The sequence below is a fragment of the Strix aluco genome, chromosome 17, assembly GCF_031877795.1.
Source record: "Strix aluco isolate bStrAlu1 chromosome 17, bStrAlu1.hap1, whole genome shotgun sequence".
Classification (NCBI taxonomy): Eukaryota; Metazoa; Chordata; class Aves; order Strigiformes; family Strigidae; genus Strix; species Strix aluco.
The window spans coordinates 1,775,690-1,799,007 of NC_133947.1; the positions used below are offsets into that span (position 1 = coordinate 1,775,690).

At 40.1% G+C, this 23,318-nt stretch overlaps 1 protein-coding gene across 7 annotated transcripts in view; it reads right to left on the reverse strand.

Annotated features, from left to right (window-relative positions):
- Positions 1 to 23,318, reverse strand: part of ZBTB46 (zinc finger and BTB domain containing 46) — a 59,436-nt gene that overhangs the window by 30,840 nt on the left and 5,278 nt on the right. For all 7 annotated transcript variants that reach the window (XR_012625590.1, XM_074843627.1, XM_074843623.1 and 4 more), the window contains 3 exons: positions 21,307 to 21,434; positions 19,382 to 19,520; positions 10,774 to 11,743 (listed from right to left, as the gene is read on the reverse strand). Coding sequence is in view for 6 of the 7 variants with exons in the window: in XM_074843627.1 (XP_074699728.1) it covers positions 10,774 to 11,743; positions 19,382 to 19,435 (1,024 nt within the window). In the remaining variant the exon portion in view is untranslated. The remainder of the gene's footprint in view (positions 1 to 10,773; positions 11,744 to 19,381; positions 19,521 to 21,306; positions 21,435 to 23,318) is intronic.

A 23,318-nucleotide genomic window follows, 5' to 3' on the forward strand; every position in this document is an offset into this window, starting at 1 on the left:
CAGCCTCTCCACGTACACGATATCTTGATAGCCTCAGCTGGGCTTGCTCAAGCTTGTCAAAGTCTTTCTTCTCCTGGAGATCCCCAAACTGGATCTTGTACTCCAGAGATGGTCTCGCTTCCCTTGACACGCTACATACGCTCTTCGTGAGGCAGCTGAGCATGCAGCCAGCCTTCGCTGCTGCGAGGGCACACAGGCCCCTCTTCAGCTCTTTGCTCACCAGAACACATTTTCTGCAAAAGCTGCTTTCTCGCTCCTTGCCTGCCAACCTATTCTGGTGCACGGGGTTATTCTGTCCCACATGCAGGACTTCACATTTGTCTTTGTTGAATTCACGCTGTGTCTGGCACCGCTGCCTTCCAGCGAATCATTCCTCCCAGCCTGGTGTCATCCAACAACTTGCTGAGGGTTCGCTCCATCCCACCGCCCAAGTTGCTAACGAACAAAGTGAACAGCATCAGCCTGGAAGCTACCTGGAATGGACGCAGGCCTCGCGCCTTCTGGGTAGTTGTTTAGGATCTCCTGCACACAGCTGGATAATTTTTAGTGTGGTAGTAAATGTACTTTTTTGTTTACAACATGACAAGCAGAGAGGGTGTGAGGGAAGAGGCCCCAACATCAGCAACCTCTCCCACCCCAAATGCTCATTCCTGCATCCTCCCCTGCTACTCCCTCAGTTGTACCAAGACTATGTGGATAGTTGTGAGGTGAACTTGAGACAGGAACTAATATATTAAAAATAAACTGGTTTATTAAAAAAGTTATTTTTAAACCCAGATCAGTTCCCCAATCTGGTTCACTACATGGTTGTACAGACATTTTCACCGGAACAACTGCAGGAGAGCGTGGGGGTGCAATTAAGTACCAAGGGAAAGTGGGAGCCACTTAAACTCAGCTTTTCTTTCAAGGACACTGCCAAATTATGACCTGAGCTGAACTCTTCTGGAAAAAACTCAGATGAAATCAAAGACTTAATTTTCTGAGGTTCTTCTACCTATTTGTGTCAAGTATCTACACAGATCTGTCTGACAGTAGATTTCATCTAAAATTTCAGGGATGATGTTTCTTGTATAGGTTTAGGAAGATTTGGCTTGATCTCCTTCTGTGCAAAAGACATAATTAATTTTTAAACTCACAGGGAAAAAAAAAAGAACCTTTTCATTTCCTAGTGTTTTTTTCTTGGGAATAAAAAAAAAAAAAAAGGAGCACCTTGGCTGGTAGAAAAAAAATGACAATCTTTTACCAGCTGCTAAAAATATCCTTGAAGCTTGTGTTTCAGATACCCCCTCCTTTCTAGCAGGAATCCTTCAAAAGCATTGCACAACTTACTATTTGTTAAGCAAAACCCAGCATTCTCACATACTGTAATATTTACATGGAGAAGTGATGCCATGAGCTATATTGGTTTTGATTAGCACTATTTTACAAACATAATAGTACACATGTGGATATAATAAATGTGCACAGCATTCAAAATAAGCTCCAATTTCACAACTCGGGAAACTATCAGGCAAACACAGATATTTAACCACAACATATATGATCATTAAAAACTGCCTTTATGTTAAAGACCGTAAGATATCTTAAGTGAATGCTTATGGAACCAAAAGCGTGGTCTCCTTCAGGCTGCACTTTCCCATCCCTCTCCTTCCAGGTTTGAGTCCCACTATAGCTTCTCAACCCTGATTTAAAGCAGAGTGACCTGGGACACTGCCCTGCACTGTTGGGATCTGAATCGCTGAGAAACAACATCCTGCATAAAACTGCAAATTTTCAATGCTGTGACTATTTCTGGAGTGCTCAGGGGGAGTCCGTGCCAACTGAAAGGCAGCATTCATCATACAGGCTTGAATATAATTTTCAAGCCTACAGCCATAGGATGTTCTCCATCTATGTTTTACCAACAGAAACATTCTCCTCAATACCTCTAGAATAGCATTTCTAAAATAAAACAGGCTTGTTCTACACAAATACAATCTGGTTTTACACTGATATTTCTGCAGTGGTATTCTAAAAGCACAAATATATCTTTGTTTTCCTCAAAACAGTAATCAGTCTACAAGTATCAACTGGAAAATTCCCTCCACTCCTCCAAGTATCTGAAGAAAATAATCAGTTTTTATCTCTTTCCTGTAATATTTGTTTTTCTAACATTGAATCAAATTCTGCAGCTATTTTTCCATGATCTGTGTCAGCAAAAGGAGCTCCTGGCCCCAAACCCAGCTGCTTGTTGCTGCTCTCCCACAGCCTGTTTGTGACGTCAACTCAACTGCTCGTAGGGCTACAGAGTAAACCTGGTCAACAAGCTCATCTTCCCCAAAGAAAGATACAACAAAACACCCAAATCCAAAGAAGAGAGAAGTGGTTAAATTGGATGAGTTAATTGGTTTGGAAACTATTCTAAAATGGAATAATAAAGTGGTCCTTGCAGGAGCAGGAATGACTGGGCAGTGCAGAAATACCTTAAGCCACACTCTTGTTTCCACAAAATATGCAGAGAATTGTCAGTAACTTCAAGCAGACTATCACTTTAAAAACGCTGAGGTTGACTGTGAGCTTAACCTCTTTTCTAAGTCTCATAACTCACACAGTAAAAGGACTGATATTATTCTCTACTGCTCCAGTCTCTTGCTGCACATCTGCACATGAACAGACAGAAACATGAAGGGATAGAAATATAACACTCAAGTATCACATTAAATATGAACGCTAGTACTCATGATATGACAGGATGCTGAGTTATAACCTTTGAAAATCCTCAGGAAAAATATTTACCTTTTGAAATAAGTGCCTGTAAGAAATGTTAAAAAAAAATAATAATCTGAGACCAATGCAGCAAAGTTAGTTTTTGGGCTGGGTTCCTAGGCACTGCATCTAAAGAACTAATTCCTGCTATGTTTTAATGCAAAAGCAGCACTTCAGATAGGAAAGTGAAAGTCCTGAACAGTGATGAATGCAAAGTAGGATTAGAATTTTTTTAACGCTAAAATTCTAAAACCTTCTTGATTTCTCACTTGTAATTTCAGTAAAGAAACAAAAAGAAGAATAAAAAAAAATCTTTTTTGAAAGGTTGACATCTCTGTAAAGACGAGCCTAGGGTAACCTTGGCACAAGGAACAAACGAAATAGTGAGAAGGGCACTGGAGAGAGGGGAAGTGCCTCTGATCTCTGGAGTTAAAGCAGATTAACAGTCTCAGGGCTGCTACCACAGGGAGGAGGAAGAGGAGGAGGAGGAGGAGGAGGGCTTTGGAGCCTGGGGAAAATGGAATGCAGGGTGGGGAAAGGAAACAGACACTGAGCTTTGAGCTAAAGCTGGTTTAGGGTGGAACCATTTTAAAGCCAGGGTGTAGCCAGGGAATAAGTGTCTGGGTTTAAAGCAATGATTTTAGTTTCCAAACTTGAAAATAACCTGACCTAACCCTTTAATAACAGCAACTCAAAAGAGTTATTCCTGCAAATACTGCATCCTAATAATTTTGTTAGCCTGTAACTGTGGTGATACGGAGAACCTAAATTATTCACTGAGCCCTCTCTGCAATGTTTCTGCAAAATTCAGCATACGGACACAGCGGTCGGGGGGCTCGGTGGTTTGGGTTTTTTTTGGCTTGGTTTTGCATTTTGCTGCAACTAGCAGCCACCTCCACACAGCAAACTGGATACTTCACGCACATGAAGAGAGTACCAAAGACGGTCTAGAAACCTGGGCAGCTCGGTAAGCGCCAGAGGAATGCAGAACAGGGGCTAAGCTGATTTCGGGGGTGGCATTAGAGCACAAATCTGTAACCCCTCCAGGTCTGGCTGCGAAAGAAAGCCTGGCATCGCCAACTACCACTGCTTAAGGCATCGAAATATCTCCCCAATAAAAACATCATTAAAACTCCCTCAATTGTAGCAAAACAAATTTTAGTACCTTGCTCCGTAACTACATCTTCATGAAAAGCAGGTGGAAAAATGCAGTAATTAACTTAATTTTCCAAGTGGCAGGCAATTTGTAATTTACTGTTACCTACCCTCAAAAATACTCCAACAGCTTTACGGTAAGCTGAACATTTTGATTCAAAACATCTATCCTCCTTAAAAAGTGATCTTTCCAAAACTGAGCCTAAAAGAATGATCTAAATAATGAACTAACAGTAGGAAACTACTAAAAGTTGACCCCATGTTGTTTTAGGACATCAGATATTAATCTGACAACAGAAATTTTAACCAGCCTAGTTCTCATTCGCAGCTGTAACAAATACTTAAACACATGCCTTCAGTTTTTACACTGCAACCACAACTCAGACCACGGCAGATGGATTGGAGGCTCCATCTCTTCAAGGCAACATCAATTTAAATGAAGAGTAAATGTCTGTATTCCGACCCAGTGATTTTTTTTTGGCTGCCACGCTACGCGGATCATTTCAACACCGCATGCTTTCAATCTACCTACCAAGACTTCCCTTCGCAACTCCTTCAATACGTTTGTTTTCGCCCCGTAAAAATCCACAATTTACCAATATGTCTTTATTTTAGGTAGGATGAATAGTAAATATCAAGTATGTGATACCACATCTCAAAAAATATGGTTTTCATACACTTTTTGAGGAGCAGGGCGAGAAGTTTTGGATAGGCCAGCGTAGAGGGATCAGCGTGCCACTGATGGGAGACAGGCAAGGCAGAACAGCACGTGGGAACACTGTTAATTTACTCTGCAGCTGCATTTCAAGCTGGAGCAAAAGGTTTTTAATATTGGGCTGCAGAAGTTAAAAAGAAGAGTGAAGAATGACTGGACAGGAGAGTGTTAGTCTCAGTGAGGTTTATCCATCTCTAATGGGAATAGCTGGTACAAAAGCCTAAAAATCAGTTCACTCATTGTGCCTTGATGCTCAACAGGTATTCCTGGCACAGGCATGTTCTGGTTTAATGTTGCTCCCTCATCTCTTCAGTCTGTCTCAGATACCACATGTACTACACCAAATTCAGGCTCTTTGTTCTCAGTTCTCTTGTTCTATAATCCCTCTTTCTGCTCCTTATTCTCTTCTCTCCTATGCCATGCCACCTCTCCTTCCCTTTATCTCCATTCCATGTTGGCATAATCCTTCGCACTAAATGGCCTCCATCGCTGATTGCAAAACCCCATTCCTTCTGAGCTTGTTCATGCTACATTTTCTTTATTTCTTCACTAATATTAACCTTCAGTTCTAGGCTGCAGATAATCATCTTTCTTCTCTTTTAAACACCAGCTCTTCAGGACAGGTAAACTGGTTGTTTATAAAGCATCATGTAAAGCCAGAAGTATTATACAGGTTTTGCAAAACAAAAATCTTGCAAGAGTTCCTTAAACACCTGAATCCTGAACACAGACACCACACTCAAGTTTTCCCTCTTGTCATTACGCAAGACTTCTATTCCACTACTGGGACTAATATGCTTGCCAAATATCACAACAGGACCAATGGAATTTTCACTGGTTTTTAAAATAGTAATAGTAATTTTTTAAAAATTAAGGAAAGATTTGAAGATCTGCATTGAAAAGGTGAAAGAGTTACAGGAAGCCTGGTAGCTTGGTGAGAAAAAGACTTTTTTGCAAGAATAAAATTATCCTATAAAATGACAATCTACACATTCACCTACCTGCGCTCAGACAGGTGCAGAGACCTCACCTGCACAAAATCAGTTGAGAGTTCATCTAGACCGAGCTCTTTCTTGCCTCCCTCAGAAGCCTTCTGAAATATAAGCTCACTATATGATCCAACTGTTAAGCATCTGTGCTCGCCAACAACTCCTGTAATCATAATTTGCTCCCTAGAAACGAAGACAGAAAAAGGGATAGGAAAAGGCTTCCGACACCAGCTGCCTCCAGTCTTCACGGAGAGCCAGTAGCACAACTCCCTGCAGCAGGCACTGAAATCAGCTTGTGTCATTGGAAAGTGATGAACTGAAATGTCTCCTCACCACAAGGGAGGAAACTTGTGCATAATTAAAGATTTTGATGGGAAAATATTAAAGGAACTCAGAAAGTCAGAAGGATACACTGAAGTCCTGTCCATCCTCCGCATGAAGGTCACTATTCTGGGCTTACTTAAGTCCTGAAGTTCTTCTTACAGAATACAACAATTTCACTACATGTAACCAAAGTAAAGCAGAAAGTTCTCAAACTGTAGCATCTCTAAAAATGACTGTTCTGTTTTGAAAATAATTAGCTTCATTTCACAGTCAATTGGCACACAAAAATTCACTTGCAGCTTTAGGGTGCAAACACTCAGAAGATGTGTGGGAGTACTTCCTTCGAAATAAATTCCTGAATCATAACTACTATGCTTGAGCTAACACATTAATAGAGCCATCAATAAATTCTTCAAAAGACACCCTCCAAATGACAGAGTTTTCCATTATATGAAGAGGCAAAACCAGCAACGTTTTGCTAGCTTAACAGCTCTTCTAGTGAAGATAACTATCCTCTTTGGCGAGAACCTTTTAAATACCACCTGATCCTGTAGTCCATGCACTCAGGACGTGTAATCCTGTAAAAACTTTATCCAGCAGTGTTAAAGCAACAGCAACCTAAAGAAAATGAAGATGCTCAAGGCACAAGACTACTTCTGAATTTTGTAAGCATATTTGATATTAAGACTAACAAATAGCAGTGTGTTTCTTTAGAAAACCTATGGAATTCAAGAAAAAAGGTTAAAATAAAAGACAGACCTGTTATTTTGGCAAGTCTGTGGAGGAAATTCTTCTTGGCTCAGTTATGAAGAAAGTTATTATTTATAAAAGCCCATCCTTCAGTTTACTTTGGAGAATTGCTGTTCCAAGTTAATGTGGCTTGATGAGGAAAACATATATATGAATGTTTCATACAAGGAAGGACAGACTGACATCCTGAACAACCCAAACAGGATGAGAAAGGGAAAACCTAATGTGTTTTATGCTAAACAGTGAATCCAAATTAACAAATTGGAACTAGCATGAAAAGATGGTCCTCATCAATCTTTGTGCGTGACTGATACCACCCTGTAGGAACCGAGAGCTTAATCACACTCTCAATCTAGCATCTTGACTTAGTTTGGATTCTTTTGCAAATCCTATTTGATCATTCTTTCTTGGATGAAGAAGGTACACTCTCCACAGGAGATGTGAACAATCTCTTGCTTCAGTGGCTATTTCCATGATGTTAGATTACCATTAATAAGACTACTCCAGACACTCCTTTTTATTTTCATCCATAGTGTGATCAAATTCAAAGCCTCTCAGCAGGACCCCACCAACATCTGGAAATGAATCAACTGATTCAGAAAGAATTTTCTTATCCTTTCAATTAAAAAAAAATCAGTGACTTTAAGACCCCATTGCATCATATTTAAGCACAGTCTACTTATGTATTTGGGACACTTTAATACACCCTGCCTATATTGATAAGGACATCTGTTTCCCACTGAAAGAAGCACCACTACAAACCAGCTGTTAGTCGTTTCAAAATGCAAAGTTTCTTTGAGTTTCTTTGCAACATAACATCAATTAAGTAATCCTTACCTAGCAGTAGGAGAGTAGTTTTAATCTGTGAAGTATACTGTCCCAAATAACCACTGAATTAAAAGGGTGATGCAATGGTTACTTGCAAGATTCACCTTCCAAAACACTGCCTGCATCGTGCTGAAATGCAATGAACAATTTCAGAAGGAAGACACCAACACTGAACTTTTAAGATGGCCTCTCTCGCCTAACTCAGTTTCTGCATTGCCAGAAGGTCTGTGTTAGTCCTCCAGTATAGAGGCATTTGCAAATGGTACCCAAATTATCCCATGGTGAGGGCTTTCAGACTGAACAAGGAGCATCTTAAAATAAATGAATAGATCAGAAAAGAGAAGGAGCCTCAAAGAACAAAGAGTTCTAGGTAACTTTTTTCCTCTTAGCTACTTATGAAAGAACATTCAACACCCATTTCCTCAGCAAAGGAGTACCTTTTCATCTTAGACATGAACAATACAGACACGGACACTTCTAAATAAATGAAGTTTAAAAAAAAAAAGAGCCCTAGACTATGAAGTCTGTTTTAAAGAATGAAACCTGACGTTACTAAATCAAAGACAACTTCAAGCTGAAATTTAAATACATCCTAAATACTCATTACACAGTGCAGACGCTTGCCATTACCTGCTTTCACACAAGAGAGTAATTTTTTCTTCATGCACAGGACCTAGGCTTGCAACACCCCTCGACTACTTCTGAATCGTAGCAGAAAAATAAAGAACCTGGGGTACCAATAACGAACCTAAGCAGAACCCTGTAGCTTGGCAACCCGGGAGATGGAGCAGTTCACAAGAGGGTTGCTTCCACCTGCTGGAGATGGAAAATATTAATGCGAGCCCAAAAGACCCTCCTGCTTGTAGGGACCAGGACAGAGATGGTTTGGGGGAGTAGGGACGCCTTCACTGCATGCTGAAAGAGAAGCAACCTCACCAGTTCTGATTTCACCCAAACCACGCATCTACGGACAGAAGCAGTCGAGAGGCTTGCTGCTGACGAGATGTCCAAGTGTTGGATGAAACTGAACACACACAGATCTCAAACCCTTTGAATTCATACCCAAGAAGTGCCCCAAAAGACAAGCAAATTCAATCTAAAATGCACGCAGGGTTCCTCCTGCGTGCTTCCCCATAACATGCAGATACACACCCATCCCACGAGCTCAGGCCCCACAGAGCACAGAAACGTCCCTTTTCAGCTGGGCAGAAAGAAATATTTCATCTCAGCTCACCTCTCCAGATGGCCAACGTGGGGAAACCGTGAGCAGCTCAGTCCCAACATCGCCCCCGCCCAGCATGGTTGTTTTTGCTTTGCAGACCGGCTGCCCACGGCCAGCACACGCAGCCCCTGGGCCCGGTCGGTTCTGGCATCCCTCTTGTTTGGGACAGGGAGAAGGGTTGCTCTTCAGTTTTTCCTTTTGCTTTACCAGCACTAGTGGATACTGAAACTACTCCCCCAACCATCACCATTCAGTTTCCCCTTTCCCATCATTAGAAACACCTCTTTTATTGGAAACCGCATTTAAGACAAGTTTTGGAACAAATAATTTGATTGTGCCTGCTGATGTGCTGTCTCAGCACTGCACTGAGTCAACACCCAAAGCCATCTTCCTCTCATCTGCAAACAGTTGACAAGGAAAAGGCCGCTTCTACTTAATTCCTTAACAATTAGGAATTAAATAATCTAAACTTCATTCAGCTTCCAGTAATACAATCTCACAGAATCATCTTGGTTGGAAAAGACCTCGAAGCTCCTCCAGTCCAACCATGAACCTCACACTGACCCTTCTCAACTCCACCAGATCCCTCAGCGTTATGTCAACCTCTCACATTTTGCATTGTTTTCAGTAAAGACATTTAATTTATAACCCATTTACTAAGACGGTCAGAGCTGTCACTCCGACACGTGTGGTTTTACGTCATATACCTGTCCAACCCCCCCCACACGCACCTCACAGACAGTACAAGGGATTGAATTGTTTTCATGGGACGCCATGAAAGTGAAAAATATTTGCGTGTGAACAGCACACCAGGCAATCCATGCTGAATCTTCGTTCAAAACAATCCTAAAATACAGGCATTATAAAGACAGGATTCATCATAAATCACTGTTATCTTGCATTTTTCTTCTAACTCATGTTGTTTAGATTTTATCATCAGCCAATTACAATAATTACATGCAAGCTTGCTGCAGCAGATAATGTAAAACATAATAAATCTAAAGACATTTGTAGAGGTTACCCGTTCAATGAAAACCACATTTAAACTCCAGTATGTAAGCAACTTAAATGTCCTTTTTCAGCCCATAAAGACTCTTCAGACTTTCAGTACTATTTATACTGCTTTTTTTCATCTGAATTTGGCAACATAAGGGTATATAATCTCACACACCCTTCTCCTGGCTGACTTGGATTCTGGTATGCAGTGAAACACAGGCTAACTCACAGCACAAAGTTCTTCAGCTTCAGGGAGTTTAATACCGTAATCCCTTAAAGGCCTTAGGGAAAAACACCCAAACTCCTGTGTCAACAGGATTCCTGGATCTATTAATTGCCAGAGATTAATGAATCAAATCGAACAGTTATCTTGAGACAGAAAAATATCTACTGAAGATTCAAAAGAAGCCAAGAAAACATTTTTCTCCCTGGCTACACACTTTGAAAGCAGCCACTCAGACTACAGGTAGTCACACATCAAAATACATTTTAAGCCTTAGTAACACCTCAAAACTCCACATTATTTTTAAGAGTTACCAAACACTTATCTCGCCATTACCAGCAACAAGCTATGGTGGTTTTCTTACACATGAGAAAGTGACACCTGAATATCAGGAAGTACTGAAGATAGCATTGTTAAGACTAAATTACACCTGTGTGTGGTGTAATTACACCATCAATCTACTATGCAAGGAAAATTCTTCAACTTTGACATCACTTTGCACACCAGCTAAAATAAATTCCAACCTTTCCTCTCACAAATTCCAACAATTACAGTGGTGTTTTGGGGGTGATTCAGGCCATTCTATGTTCAAGGCCAAAACAAAACAACCAACTTCTTTCACAGGAGAACCAGCCTGCGATGCTGAAGTTCCTGACCGAACCATGCAGTGCTTGGTTCTTCTGAATTGCTGGCAACACAGTTTTTGACGTTTTTCCATTCCTGGCAAGCTAATACATTTCAAAGACTGATAAGATCATACCGTAAACAGATCTAATTAACTCAACATTTTCAATTTCAGCCATGAAAAATCAGAAGAAGGACTTACTTGGGTCTCGACTGCTGTACGGCCATCCTGAGGCAGGTAAAAAAGATGGCATGGGAGAACTTGCCCTGCTGTCATCCTCCACTTGCTGCGTAATATGCCGCACAGTTTCTTTATTTTTTCTGTTCTTCCTGCGCCCAGTGGGTTGCCAGCCATCCCCTACTCCTTGGTCAGAGAACGCGTTCTGTATTGCACTATCCTTGGCAGAAGGTAGTTCGCTCCCTCCATAATGTGACGGTGAAACCTGCTCCTCTTTGATACGTAAAGACCCATAGCCCATGTCACTAGACCAAAGAGACTGGGATGAAACATCTTCGTGGCTGTCTGTTTTTGGTTCTTGATCCTCTTTTCCGTAACTACTCCCTCCTTCGTGGCAGCTGGCAATAGCAGAATCTCCAGAAGAGTTTGCTGGGCTTGTTCGCCGAGCTAACCAGGGAGATATACTCCTGCCAGCCACGACTGCTGAAATCAAAGCATCCGTACTGCTGCTGGAAGGGGCTCCGAGCTCATAATCGACGAGGTCATCCGAGGCATCAGACTTTATGCTTATGTCGAGAGCTGCTTTGATGAAATTGTGACAGGCTTGTACAATATCTGTCATCTGCAGGTAGCTAGCAGCTGACATCACCTCAATGACGTTCCTGCTGGTCAGGGCGAGGTGTGCAGAGTACATGAAGTCAATGATTGCTTTAAAACCTTGTGCGGTTACAATGTCTAAGTGGGTGACTGTGGCCTGGTCGGAGGTTTTCTGCACCTGGCAGTACAGCGTTTTGAAGTAGCGACTACTCCCAAGCAGGACGTTTTTGTGAGCCTTAAATATCTTCCCCTCGACTATAATGCAAACGTCACAGAGGATGCCGTGTTGTCTCTGCTCGTTAAGCTCACGCAGCAGATGACGGTAGTGGGAAGCAATCTCCATATCTTCCTTTCGGTTATTCATTTGGAAATCTTTGTGTTTCCTCTTCCACAAGTCCTGTATGGGGAAGGAAATGACAGTATTACAAAATCCAATACAAGCTTACAGACCTGTTTTTTCAAAGACTCAGACAAACCCCAAGTTGTACCAAATTAAGTAACAGGTTCATGATGAAGGAATGCCACAGAATACAACTACTGCCTGGAAAGACTGCACATTCATTACAGGATGCAGCTTATTTTTACCAGGCTTCAAATAATTTAAGTTAAAAGGGACTAGATTTGAAGCTCAATCCTCCAGTGGCTCCTAACATCCCGGAGAAACATTTCTTTAAATTACTACAGACTTGTAAGAAAACCTGTCTTCAGTTACTTGGGTAAAACAGCTGTCAGTTTTTACCATTTGGGTTCAGTGAAGTTTGGTTTTGAAAGAGGTACTACACTTATAACCACGCTGACAAACTATTGAAGAGCACTCTGTAACACAATTTCCTCAAGGGAACAAGCATTATGTGCAGCACGCTGAATAGCTGAAATCCTCAAACAGCGAAAGCCAATTGAAACCAGCTATTTCCCTTGCTATATTGTGGTTGAGGGGCTATAAATACTGTTTTCAAGTCAGAAGAGCAATAGGCAAATCCAAGACCACAGATCACAAAACTTTAAGTCCCCACCCAAACTAAACTGGCAATAGATCAGACCTATGAAATTAATGTTATCTGAAGCTTAACTACTTATAAGCACAAGATTTTTAACTTTGCAATAAAACATGTTATTTCCTTGGCTTGACATCTCCGAGTCTACCCCACAACCACCCTAAGATCTTGGGTGGAGAAATTCTAATAATCACCTAAACATCCACGTTTTAGAAAGGATGCTTATGACCCAAATAACAAAGCATCCATCAAGCTGAGAAGAATTCACAGGACTTTTGATCACCTTTCATAGAATTTGACAGTATTATCCAAAAAAAGGCTAGTTAGTGCCAGCAGCATGGCATATCTTGTAAGTTACGCTCCAAACTACCCTCCTCTTACAGCCCAAAAGAGAGAAAAAGGTCTTAAATGTGGGTATGTTGACAGTAATCAGTGGCGCTAATATTTTCAGATTGAATTTTATCCCACCTGCAAAGTACAAACACGAGAGGAGCAATACATCAACATGGAGGAGTGCATACATACATTTCTCGCAGCCACGCAGCTCTGTTGTCCGGTCAGCATCATCCGAAACTCCCTGCCCTTCATCTCCCAAAGTCACACGTATCCACACATTCTGTCTCTCCAGTGAGAGTTCACGACTCTCAAGGTGTTAAGGATGGACACATCAGAACAGACCGATGAAGTACTCTCCACGACACCAAACCTCAGCAGCTACCGCCCTGGCAACTCCATACTCGCCTTTGCTGCCACAGCCTTACAAATCCCTTGGCATCAATCCCTGCCATTTTATCTAGCTTACACCACTTATTTGGAACCTGCTATCAAGATTTATATACTGTGTAACAGTGGTTTAATGGTCCAACTGATTAAGAGCACCAAGATGCCACACAACATGAAGGATATCTACTCCTTTCTCTCAAAAACTTAAATTTGTTCCAATATAATAAGTTCCAACTGTAAAATTGGTATGTGGGTCCACATGTCAACATACAACTGTAAAACTGGTATCTGCTGACAAGACCAAATTTCAAGTGTAATTACAGGCCGGCGCACACCTCAGAAGCCTGGATTTAGGCTACTGGTGGTTGCTGATAAAACCAAAATCACTGTGCTTCTGAGGTCTTACAGTCTTGAAGCGTACATGGTTAAATATAAGCACTGTCAGTAAGGAGGCTGATGCGAGCTTGAAGCAACCTTCTAACATACATCGAGTTCAAACACAAACTCAGTCCCATCTGTTCAAACGGGCTCACAGCAGTGGGCAATCCTAGGATAGCCATGATTAAGAAAGTTTCCTGTACTGTGGAATACAGATCCATAAGACCTTTGACCCCTTCCCCTAGTCTGTGCTATTATTATCATCTACAGGAGCAAAATAGCGACAGTTTAGCCAACACCATTGGCTAGAAAACCACCTCTCAGCCCACAGAACATACGTGACACAGGACCTTTCTTCTAGAGAGCCACCTGATGATTCAAAAGTTCAAGTTATGCAAGATTGCCTGCACAAGCTTCTCCAGTTCCGCAGGAATGGAGCTGACACTGTCTCTTCGGCAGTGTCAGAAATGCTAATTTGCAAGACCAGCTGGTCCCTGATCATTGAGAAGCATTTGCTTCCCTCTAGAGAGGAAAGACCATCCTCCTGCAACACAAACAGGCTGAACTGGTGTTCATCTATTTCAAATCCATACAGCTTTTCTACAGAATTAAAGACAGAATGCACAAAGCAGCTTATTATTTTTTTTTTTAATTTGAACTGGAAGAGGTCAATAATAGCACAGCTCTGCACTATCTGAACGACACTACCTATTTACCATTGAAACCTGCCCAGAGACCTCAAATCAAATTCTCACACAGAAGCCATTTCCATTTCAAATAAATGAAATAAATAAACAAAAATCAGAGGCAGGGAGTAAGGGGGAGAAAAAAAAAAAATAAATTGATTTTTCAGGTGTTTGGCCTGAAAAGGTTGTGATGGAACCAGCCAGCACAGCAGCTCTCTAACCCAGGCTCTGTAGGTGGCTGCCACCACTTCCCAACATCTTCAGGTTTGAGAGAACCACCTCTTAAGGCAGAATGACAGTTCAGTTTTGTCTTTATTCCAGAAACCACTACTGCATCTACTTTTAGGAGCTGAAGAGTCAGCTTAGTCCCCTCAGGAAATATGAATTGCCACATAGGATAAAGTGAGTTGTCCATCACCAATCCTGTCTTCAACAGCTGCCATATCCACATGATTCAGAGGAAGATGCAAGAAAACCTCACAGCATACAATTACGAAGCCATCACAAGGTTTCAGGTATGGCATTTCCTTTTGGTGTTCCTTCACAGGTATCAAAATCCATATTCTAAGACATCAACCCTCTGGAACTGGTTGGGGGAAAGAAGAAAGAAAAAAAAAAAAATCTCCTGCAAGGATAATTTTCTCTTCCTCAATTTAATACAGATTAGCATCAGGAGTATTTGTCAATGTCTTCAGCTGCTTTTGTGAATTTATACCACAACAGCTTTTCTTCTTGAATGTTTTTCACCTGGGAATTCTACCAATTCCTTGTGATTTTCTTTACTATTTCATATATTTATTCAGCTTAGTGCAGTGGGTTGGGTTCCCCCTCACTGTTGAGAACAGTCTATTTTAGATAGACCTTGTCCTCGGTTTGAGCTGCCTGTGGCAGAAACCCAGATGAAAATATTTGTCTCTTGCTACCTTTGGTTTAGACTGGACCAGTTTGAGGTTCAGGCGTTGACTAATCTGGTGCTTTTTACGGATGAAGCCTCTATAGGAAATAGCTTTTCTCTGACTTTGCTTCCTATCAAGGGATTTTTTTTACTAAACACAGATGTACACAAAAATCTATGCAAGATTCTGTACTGGCCTCCCTCCCACCCACCAAGCTCTTGACAGAAGACCCCCTCCAGGCAAGCCACGGATGAACAAAAGCGTGTTGTTACAGTAAGATCATACAGTCCTTGTGTCTTCCTTGCCCACGTTTCCAAGGACATGGGGGACAAGAGCAGAGGGTGGGTAGGTACCTTTTGGACAAGAAAACAAAACACCTGACATTCTAAAATATGATGAATGTAAGAAAACAAGTAAAAATAATGACAATATACATTCTTCTATGCAAAGCAAAGACAACTTGTCCTTGGTCCAGAGTACTTTAAAGAGATAGAGAGATGAATGGGGAGGACGCCCAAAGAGCAGCATCCTTCCTGCTGGCAGGTGAGCACATTACAGCTCTTTCAAGTACGCAGGCAACGATGTGGGTGCTCCCGGGTTCAGTCTAATCAATAAAATTCAACGTCTTCCAAACCAGCAATTATTATTGTAGATATCTTGATCTTCCTCTGTCTAAAGGTCTGCTACCTTATACACATCGTTCCACATTCAACATTTGTCACAGCATTGTACCTTTTAAATGAGAGGTCTTTGGGGGAGAAAATTAAATATGCCTCAAATTCAGAGGAATTAATTAGTTTTCTGTCTACCCATGTCAAACCAGAACATCCGTTTAATGTCAAGGATCACTAGGGAATTAATCCAAGTTAAATTTAAGGCAATTTGCTAGTAGTTAAAAATTCAGGAAGCTTCAAAACCCTGTGCTCTTGTGTTCCAATTTTACATGCTGTTTTGTGGCTTGTTGTTGCTTTGCTTTTTTTTCCCCCCCGTTTTCCTGGTAATGATATTTATCTCCACTTAAAAGATGTTGTGAAAAGATTTCTTCAGAAAAGCAGTACCCTTCAAACTTCTAGTGGAAGCACAGTAAAGATGGAATAAACTGGAGATTTTCTAGAAAGAGACCTCGAAGATCAATGATACATTTTTTTTGTTTTATCTCAGGTCTTTTTAGTACACTGAAGGATTTCAAAGTTGAGCACCTACTAAAATCCTTTAGGCCTGGGCCTGCGATGACAGCACACGGCTACAACACAGCTTTCCAAGAAACCAATGAACCATGAAAGCTCATCTGTAGACTTTCCACAAAATAAATTGTAACAGATCAGGTTTTCTTCGTAAGTCAATTTGCAGACAATACAGTAATTCAAGTCTATTACTTTCCAAAAGGTAGCTAAAAAACAAACCTGTCCCTAAACAAACAACACTTGCATATAACAGCAAGAACCACCAAACATGAGCAGATTTAATAATCACTTTCATGCAAACTTCTGTCAAGATACAGGCCAGCTTTTTGTTTTTCATGTTGTCAAAAACCTGGTCTCAAAGTAAGCATTAATAATTTATATAATCTTTAACCCTAGCTAGAATGAACCTAGTTCTACAAATATAGCATCTATGAAAACTGTTTATTTTGCACTATCAGTACAGTTATTTGAACATGAAAATATCACCTGATGACATAACAAGAGTCTAAATAAACACAATCTTCACCTACTCTTGGGAAGGTTTTAAGAAGAGTAACCAGTAATGCCTACAAAGCCAACCTCTCAGCATACGCACCCATAAGAAGTCTCCTGACCAAAATTTTTTACACCAGTAAAATTAAGGGGTACAAATCTGTTGCATCTGAAAGTCAGTGCATTATTTGAATTTAGACAAAAAGCCACAGACAAGGAACGGAGTACACACATGAAAGCCTCCACAGTCCACTCTCCTGGGAAATAGTGGGGACAAAAATAAACTCCCTTCACTCAGAAAGAAAACAGGAAAGAAAAGGAAAAAAAAAAAAAAAAAAGACTAGAGGGGTTTTTCACGTTTTTGCTGTTGGTAGGGTTTTTTGCTGTTGGTAGAATTTTCTGTTTGTTTACTTTTTGCTCTCTCAGAATATAAGCAAATCAAAAATTTAAACTACATGACATTTAGTCTGTTACAATTTTTGAAACATGTTTCTACACTCAATACTGAGGACACAAGTTAGAGTACCAAAATATTCACTAGTGCACTCCACCACCAGTCACTCTATGCTCCCTAGAGAAAACATGCCAACTGGAATTTAACCAAAAATGTGTTGTTTCCTCCCCCCTCTCCCTTCAGAGAAAAGTAAAAACAGATTAAGGAAGAACTCAAATTCACTCCAATGGTTTATTATACAAAAAAACAACAAACACACCCCACTTCTTTGCTTCCCCTGTGTCCTGTCCACGTCTCCACTCCCAAGACATTCCAACATTTTTTAAATTCCTCTGCAAAGGAGCTCTGTAAGGTGAGATTGGGCTTGAAACGCCTCCTTGCACAACAAGACATAGTGTGTATACGAGTTTCACTTTTATCCAATTAAAGACAACAGAAATGCACAGGATTCCTCCTGTCCGCGTGCCCTGTGGTGAAGAGAATGGAGAACAAAAAAACCACAACGTAACCTTAGCAACTGAAAAGGACGGTACTTGCACTTCTTCTAAATGAAAGAAAAAGCAGAAAACTTGGGATATTAAAGGATGATAACTCCCTGCAAAGACACCGCTCATGAGTTTTACAAGTACAAATCTCCAGAAGTACAAGTGTTTTCTCCTAAGTGTGTTTGAGGAATAAGAGCACACGATTCTAGAAGAGTTTCAATTTCTTGATACTAAATACCCCGAAATTATATTCATACATTCAGCTTTGTAGGTGCAAGCAACAGCTTATGAAAATGAACAGCTGCCAAAAAAGAAACTCTTCTACCCTGTTCCAGTTCACGAAACCAACCATTCCTTGTTTAAGTTGGCCATTCCAACCGCAACTCTGAATTCAGAGAGAAACAGGCAGATGTTTGTAAACAGACCAAGCCAGACCCTTGGGCCAAAGAGGTTACTCACAACTCAACAGTTTCATGAAAACAACAGTGTACCGCTTCTCCCTTATGACTGGGGATGAGAGGGTTTAATTACAGCCCAACAGAGCACGTTCATCCTTACGGGTTAGGAATCACAGGAAGAAAATAAAAGTTTCGTCATTCAGCTTGAGAAATAGCACAGAACTACAGAAAAGGCAAGAATTTGGGCAGCAAATTATTTCCAGTGAACTTAAAAATACTAGTTATATTTTTATTATCAAATTTGAGAGAGCCACTCAATTCTCAATGATTGTAGGGCAAAAAAAAAGCCCAAGCCCCAACCAACATTTAATTAACATCTGCCTGATGATGATTCACTAATATTTCTCCAATTTCAAGCCAACACTACTCCACAATCGACAGCATTAAAACAGCATCTGCACTTAGCATCTCTGTAGCAGTTACAATCCAGAAAGTCGAGTGAAATTCAGACAGCAGCAGCAGGGCAAGCATTACACCTTCAGCAGCTCTAACACACCAGCAAAGAAATCACTCGCTCGAACTGCTGGTTCTCAGGGCAGGCAGAGAGATTCCAACTCCCTGTCGGTCCAGGTTAGATTTAGTCAGGAAATACAATCTATTTAAGACCATAACATCAGTTTACAATTGCTTCTAGCATGAAAATACATAGATCTGAATGCAGTTAGGAACTAAAAAGGCCAATTTCAGCAAAAAGAATAAGGACAAGCAAAACACTACACGGTTCTAGTCATTCATATCATCAAAGCTTTGTTTCTGCAATCCAAACACGAACCATAAGCAAAATCTAACTCCAATAAGCAGAACATAACAGGGAGCAATCATCAAATATTTCATTCTCTACTCCAAAACTTTAAACCAGCAACTTGGCTGGTTTATCAAACCATCTACCTGAGGTTACGGGGCCAGCTAGTGTACAGAAGCTGGACACTACAAAAGTGCAACCAAAAGACACGATTTCTGAAGGTATCTTAAAAAAAATCCATTTAACCTGCAATAGCTCTGACAGCGCGTGAAGAATTTCAAGAGAAAACCAGGTCTGAAAATGAGAGCTAAGGGAAAACTGTTAGCCCCCGCATATTGGGAGGAAGGCAATTAGAAATTAGAATTAGAAATTTAGAAACAGTAAAGTTAAATAGGCGGGGGGGGGGGAAGACCCAAGATGCACATTTTGCTATAGTGTTCTTCAAGTAATAAGCAGTGAAGAGATTTTTTACCGATTTTGTTCGAGAAAGCATGCAAACTTTAATATTAAAAAAAAAAAAATCCAAGACAGTTACTTCTTACCAGTAACAAACTGGGTTCCAGGTCTAGTGTTTCTCCTACAACAGCTGAGGACATCAACAGCCCTAGGGCAGCACAGGTAGTGCACTGTTCTGTGACCTTCCGATAGCACTGTGTGCACTCTCGTAGGAGAAAGACAGAACTATAACAAAAAACCAAACCGGAAGAAGTTATGAACATTAAACTACAAGATTACTGAACAACAGTGACACATTTTGAAGTGCTTTCCCTCCAAATTCACCTTATTTATGACTTAATCAACCCCACAAATGTTAACTCAAAGCGTATCAACACACTGCAGGTAATTAAAGCCTGGTTACATTTTTTGCAATAATATAAGCAAGAGTTACTCCTTAAAGTATGGGAAAAAAAAAGTCTAATTTTAGATACTAAAACTTCAAACAGATCCTTGAAACAACAGTGTTTCCTGTTTGGTAGCTTTTCAAAACATTCTCACTTTAATGACTCTTTAAAGAGACATTTCTGGCCCAAAGGGCACTAATTCACCTTATTTGACCTATCAAATACTGAGGTTAAAAAGCTACCAATACAACTCCTGAAAAAAATCAAGTTAGCAATAGAATATTCATGAGAATTTCCTCTTGAAATGTTTAACAGCCCGTTTTTACTGGCTGAAGCCATTTGAGGTTAGGAGACTAAACAATCCCAAGATTTTGAAGATTCTGTGTAAAATAGAGATGTTTAGGTATAGTAAGGAACACTCACAGATAGACTTCTCAGATAAAACATCAGCGTTTATGATTACAAGGTACAGGGAATAGTTCACCTACACAATGTTTTTTTGTCTGTGAGGACACATCCACTGTAACTATCCCCTTGTACACCTGTTTTTCCTTAAACAGACGACTTCGTTTTCTTCAGAATAACATATTCACTACACTTTCAACATTTAACTTCAACTAAAACTTCAGACTATAAGTTATTCAAAACTTTATACTGTTTATATACTGTTAATCATTACAGCAAAGTATCTGCCATGTATTTCTGATCTCTGTATTTCGGACATCATACAGATTAGCTCTCTTAATGAAAATAAGCTATAAATCAATAGTGTTGATTTCAAGACTGACCTTCTGTAGTAACAGATTGTGAAAGAAAACATCAGAAGATAGAAATTAAGAAAGCTTTTCCAAAACAAAGTAATGCTCACCATTATAAATGGTGAAATAACATATCTAATAAACAAATGAAGTAACAAGGAAAATCCAAGCATTCTTATGGCAACAAGCAGAACTGTGAAAATCTTGCAAACAAATATAACCCAACTGAGGCAAATACCATTGACTTTGTTCTCAATTTCTATTTCAGACTGCCAAGTCTTGCCTTTCTCTAATTCTGATTGCTTCTCCATAGCAATTGTTTTGGCTAGCTCTTTTCAGTCCTGTTAGTTAGACAGTTAAAAAAAAATAAAATGGGGGAGTGAGGGAGCCAGACCAACACAGACACATGGGCAATTACTTTGTTAGTGAAGTGTAAAAGTAATACGTATTTTCACTCAGGCTTAGGACTGTTACTGTTAAGACTCTCATTTACGCCTCCGTCCCAGAGTCACAAAACGAGCCAGAACAGTCTGGTAAGAACTGTAAAGCTGAGACCTACCCTATTTTGCACTGCTCTGCATTTTTCCTTCTTGCTTTGAGCTCTGCACCTGTTTTCCTCTTCTAATCGAACAGAAGAGAACCCAGTGACCATGATTAATGGAGGCAGCCCTACCACAAGGTAAGAGCAGAAGAATAGCCAGAGGTATTTCTTCAACTTCTGCAGTTGGGTAAGATTTCTAAGCGAGCCTTTGTTATCAATGTTAAGCCAAATTTTATAAAGAACTGTAAGTCCTCATGACAATGGCATATGCAGCTACTCTTTCCCTTACCACATTACAAAAATATCCTTAAATGCTGAGAACTTACCAATATTTGAAAATGTTTCCTGTTAGCAAAAATAAACGTCACAATGTTTCACAGCTGGATAGTGCATGATTTAATGAATAGAGGAGAATGGTCTCTGGTAACAAGCTCCAAAAGGTTCATCAGATGCCCTGTATTGGGGAATGAAAAGAACAGGAGGCAAACATTAAAATCTAAACTTTAACTTAATACAAAAACCTGCAGTGTCAAATAAATACAAGCACCAGTTAAAATAGCTGCATATTTACAACCCAGTTTTCCATTTCGAACAAGAAATATTCTGATATATAGGAAATATATTGATATGTTCTGACAGATAGGAAAAATTCTTTAGCCCTTGTGTTAAGTTAAAGAGTTTAACACACAAATTTTAAGACTATTAACAATTTCTGACTGCGCTTCCAGATAGAAATGCTTTGAAGAACTCACTGTAAAAAACGGGATTTCAAACAATTTTAACAATATTGTTTGTTCCAGTAAACATCACAAAGTTTCAGTTAATGTTTCTGTGACACCTGCCATCCACACACTTTAAATGGGGTTAGCATTAATCTAACAGTAAGAGTTACAGTGATTCTCCTCAAACCAAAGGTTACAGAAAAATTATGTGCCCACATTATACAAAAGCAAGATATTTGAGTTCTATTTCCACCTAACTTGACTGAGTCATGGCCTTCAAAAGCCAGTGTCACCCTCAAGTTCAAGAGCAGCGCGCACAAAGGTACTACTAAGTAAAGCAGTTTGCTCCTCTTGCAAGAATTTTAAAATTTTCAAAAAAGAAAACCCACAAAGGTACAGAAAAAGATGCAAATACCTAACAGCAGGTAAAAGTTTTATTGCTCATGCCTGTAAGAGCTCTGCAGCCTGAAACAGAATATTCCAACTGGTAACAACTTGCTAATACAACAGGATGCACCTTTCCAACAGGGCACCGGGTGCACGCTTTAGTTCAAAATGCTCACTTGCAGTAATATTTCCACTGCACGTTGCATTTCCTCTGCATTCCCCTATTCATTTCCCCGTAACTTCCAACTCTGTCCAGGTGTCTGTCTCTCCATCATGGAGAGCTCCATCATGGTACAGAAACAGTTGCTCGTATCATTCCCCTATTTTTGATCTCTGTTCTCTCTTTCTCTCATCTGGTTGCATCAAGAGAGGAACCGATCCAACCCTACCCATGCCACAGACCTTGCAGAACGCAGCAAGAACATTAAGAGCTAGCCAGCACTGAAAAAGCAAGTTACCTTACAGGGTACCAGGCTTGTGAAGTCTGGCTGATATCAAAAAAATATAAGAATTTAGCTACAGGTATATCTGCTGCTCTAGCAGTGAAGATTAGAAAAACAACCTAAAAAAATCCGAATGCCTGTGGCTAGTATGACACTTACCTGTCCAAGTGCCATTAACACCTACAAGATCTTAAGCTTCCACTTAAAAAAAGAGTCACAAAAGAAATCTAAGCAAAAGACTTTGCCCCTGTGCATCTGTTAGCCAAAAAACAACATAAAAAGCACCTTAAAACAAAAAAAAAAAAAAAGAGGTTTAAAGAACTGCAAGCATATCACACTGGGAATTGCCCTGAGAATGGTTCCCCCAAGACTTTCTCACTGGTTTTTGGCTTTTTAACTAGGGGATCTTTGCTAAAGTTCCCAAACTCAGTATGTAAAAAGGGAGGGAGCTGAAGAAGGAGGAAGAATCATGAGGTAATTTTTAGAGAGAAATATAGTACTGGGAGGAACCGAGGGAAAGAGCACCTAAGAGACAGAAGAGACATGTAAGGAGTTGGGAATAATCTAAGAGTTAAAAAAAAATCAACCAGTGCAAAACTAAAGATAACATAGAAGGTGCTCTGCAAACAATCTAATTATGTTTGTGTAATTCGCAGTACAAGCACTTAGTGCCCTGTATCCCTTTTTACTTTTTAGTATAAATCTCATAATCCAGATTTGATCAACTATGATTTAAAAAAAAAAAAAAGTGGAGTGAAGCCAAGAAGGATACAGTGGTAATAAGAA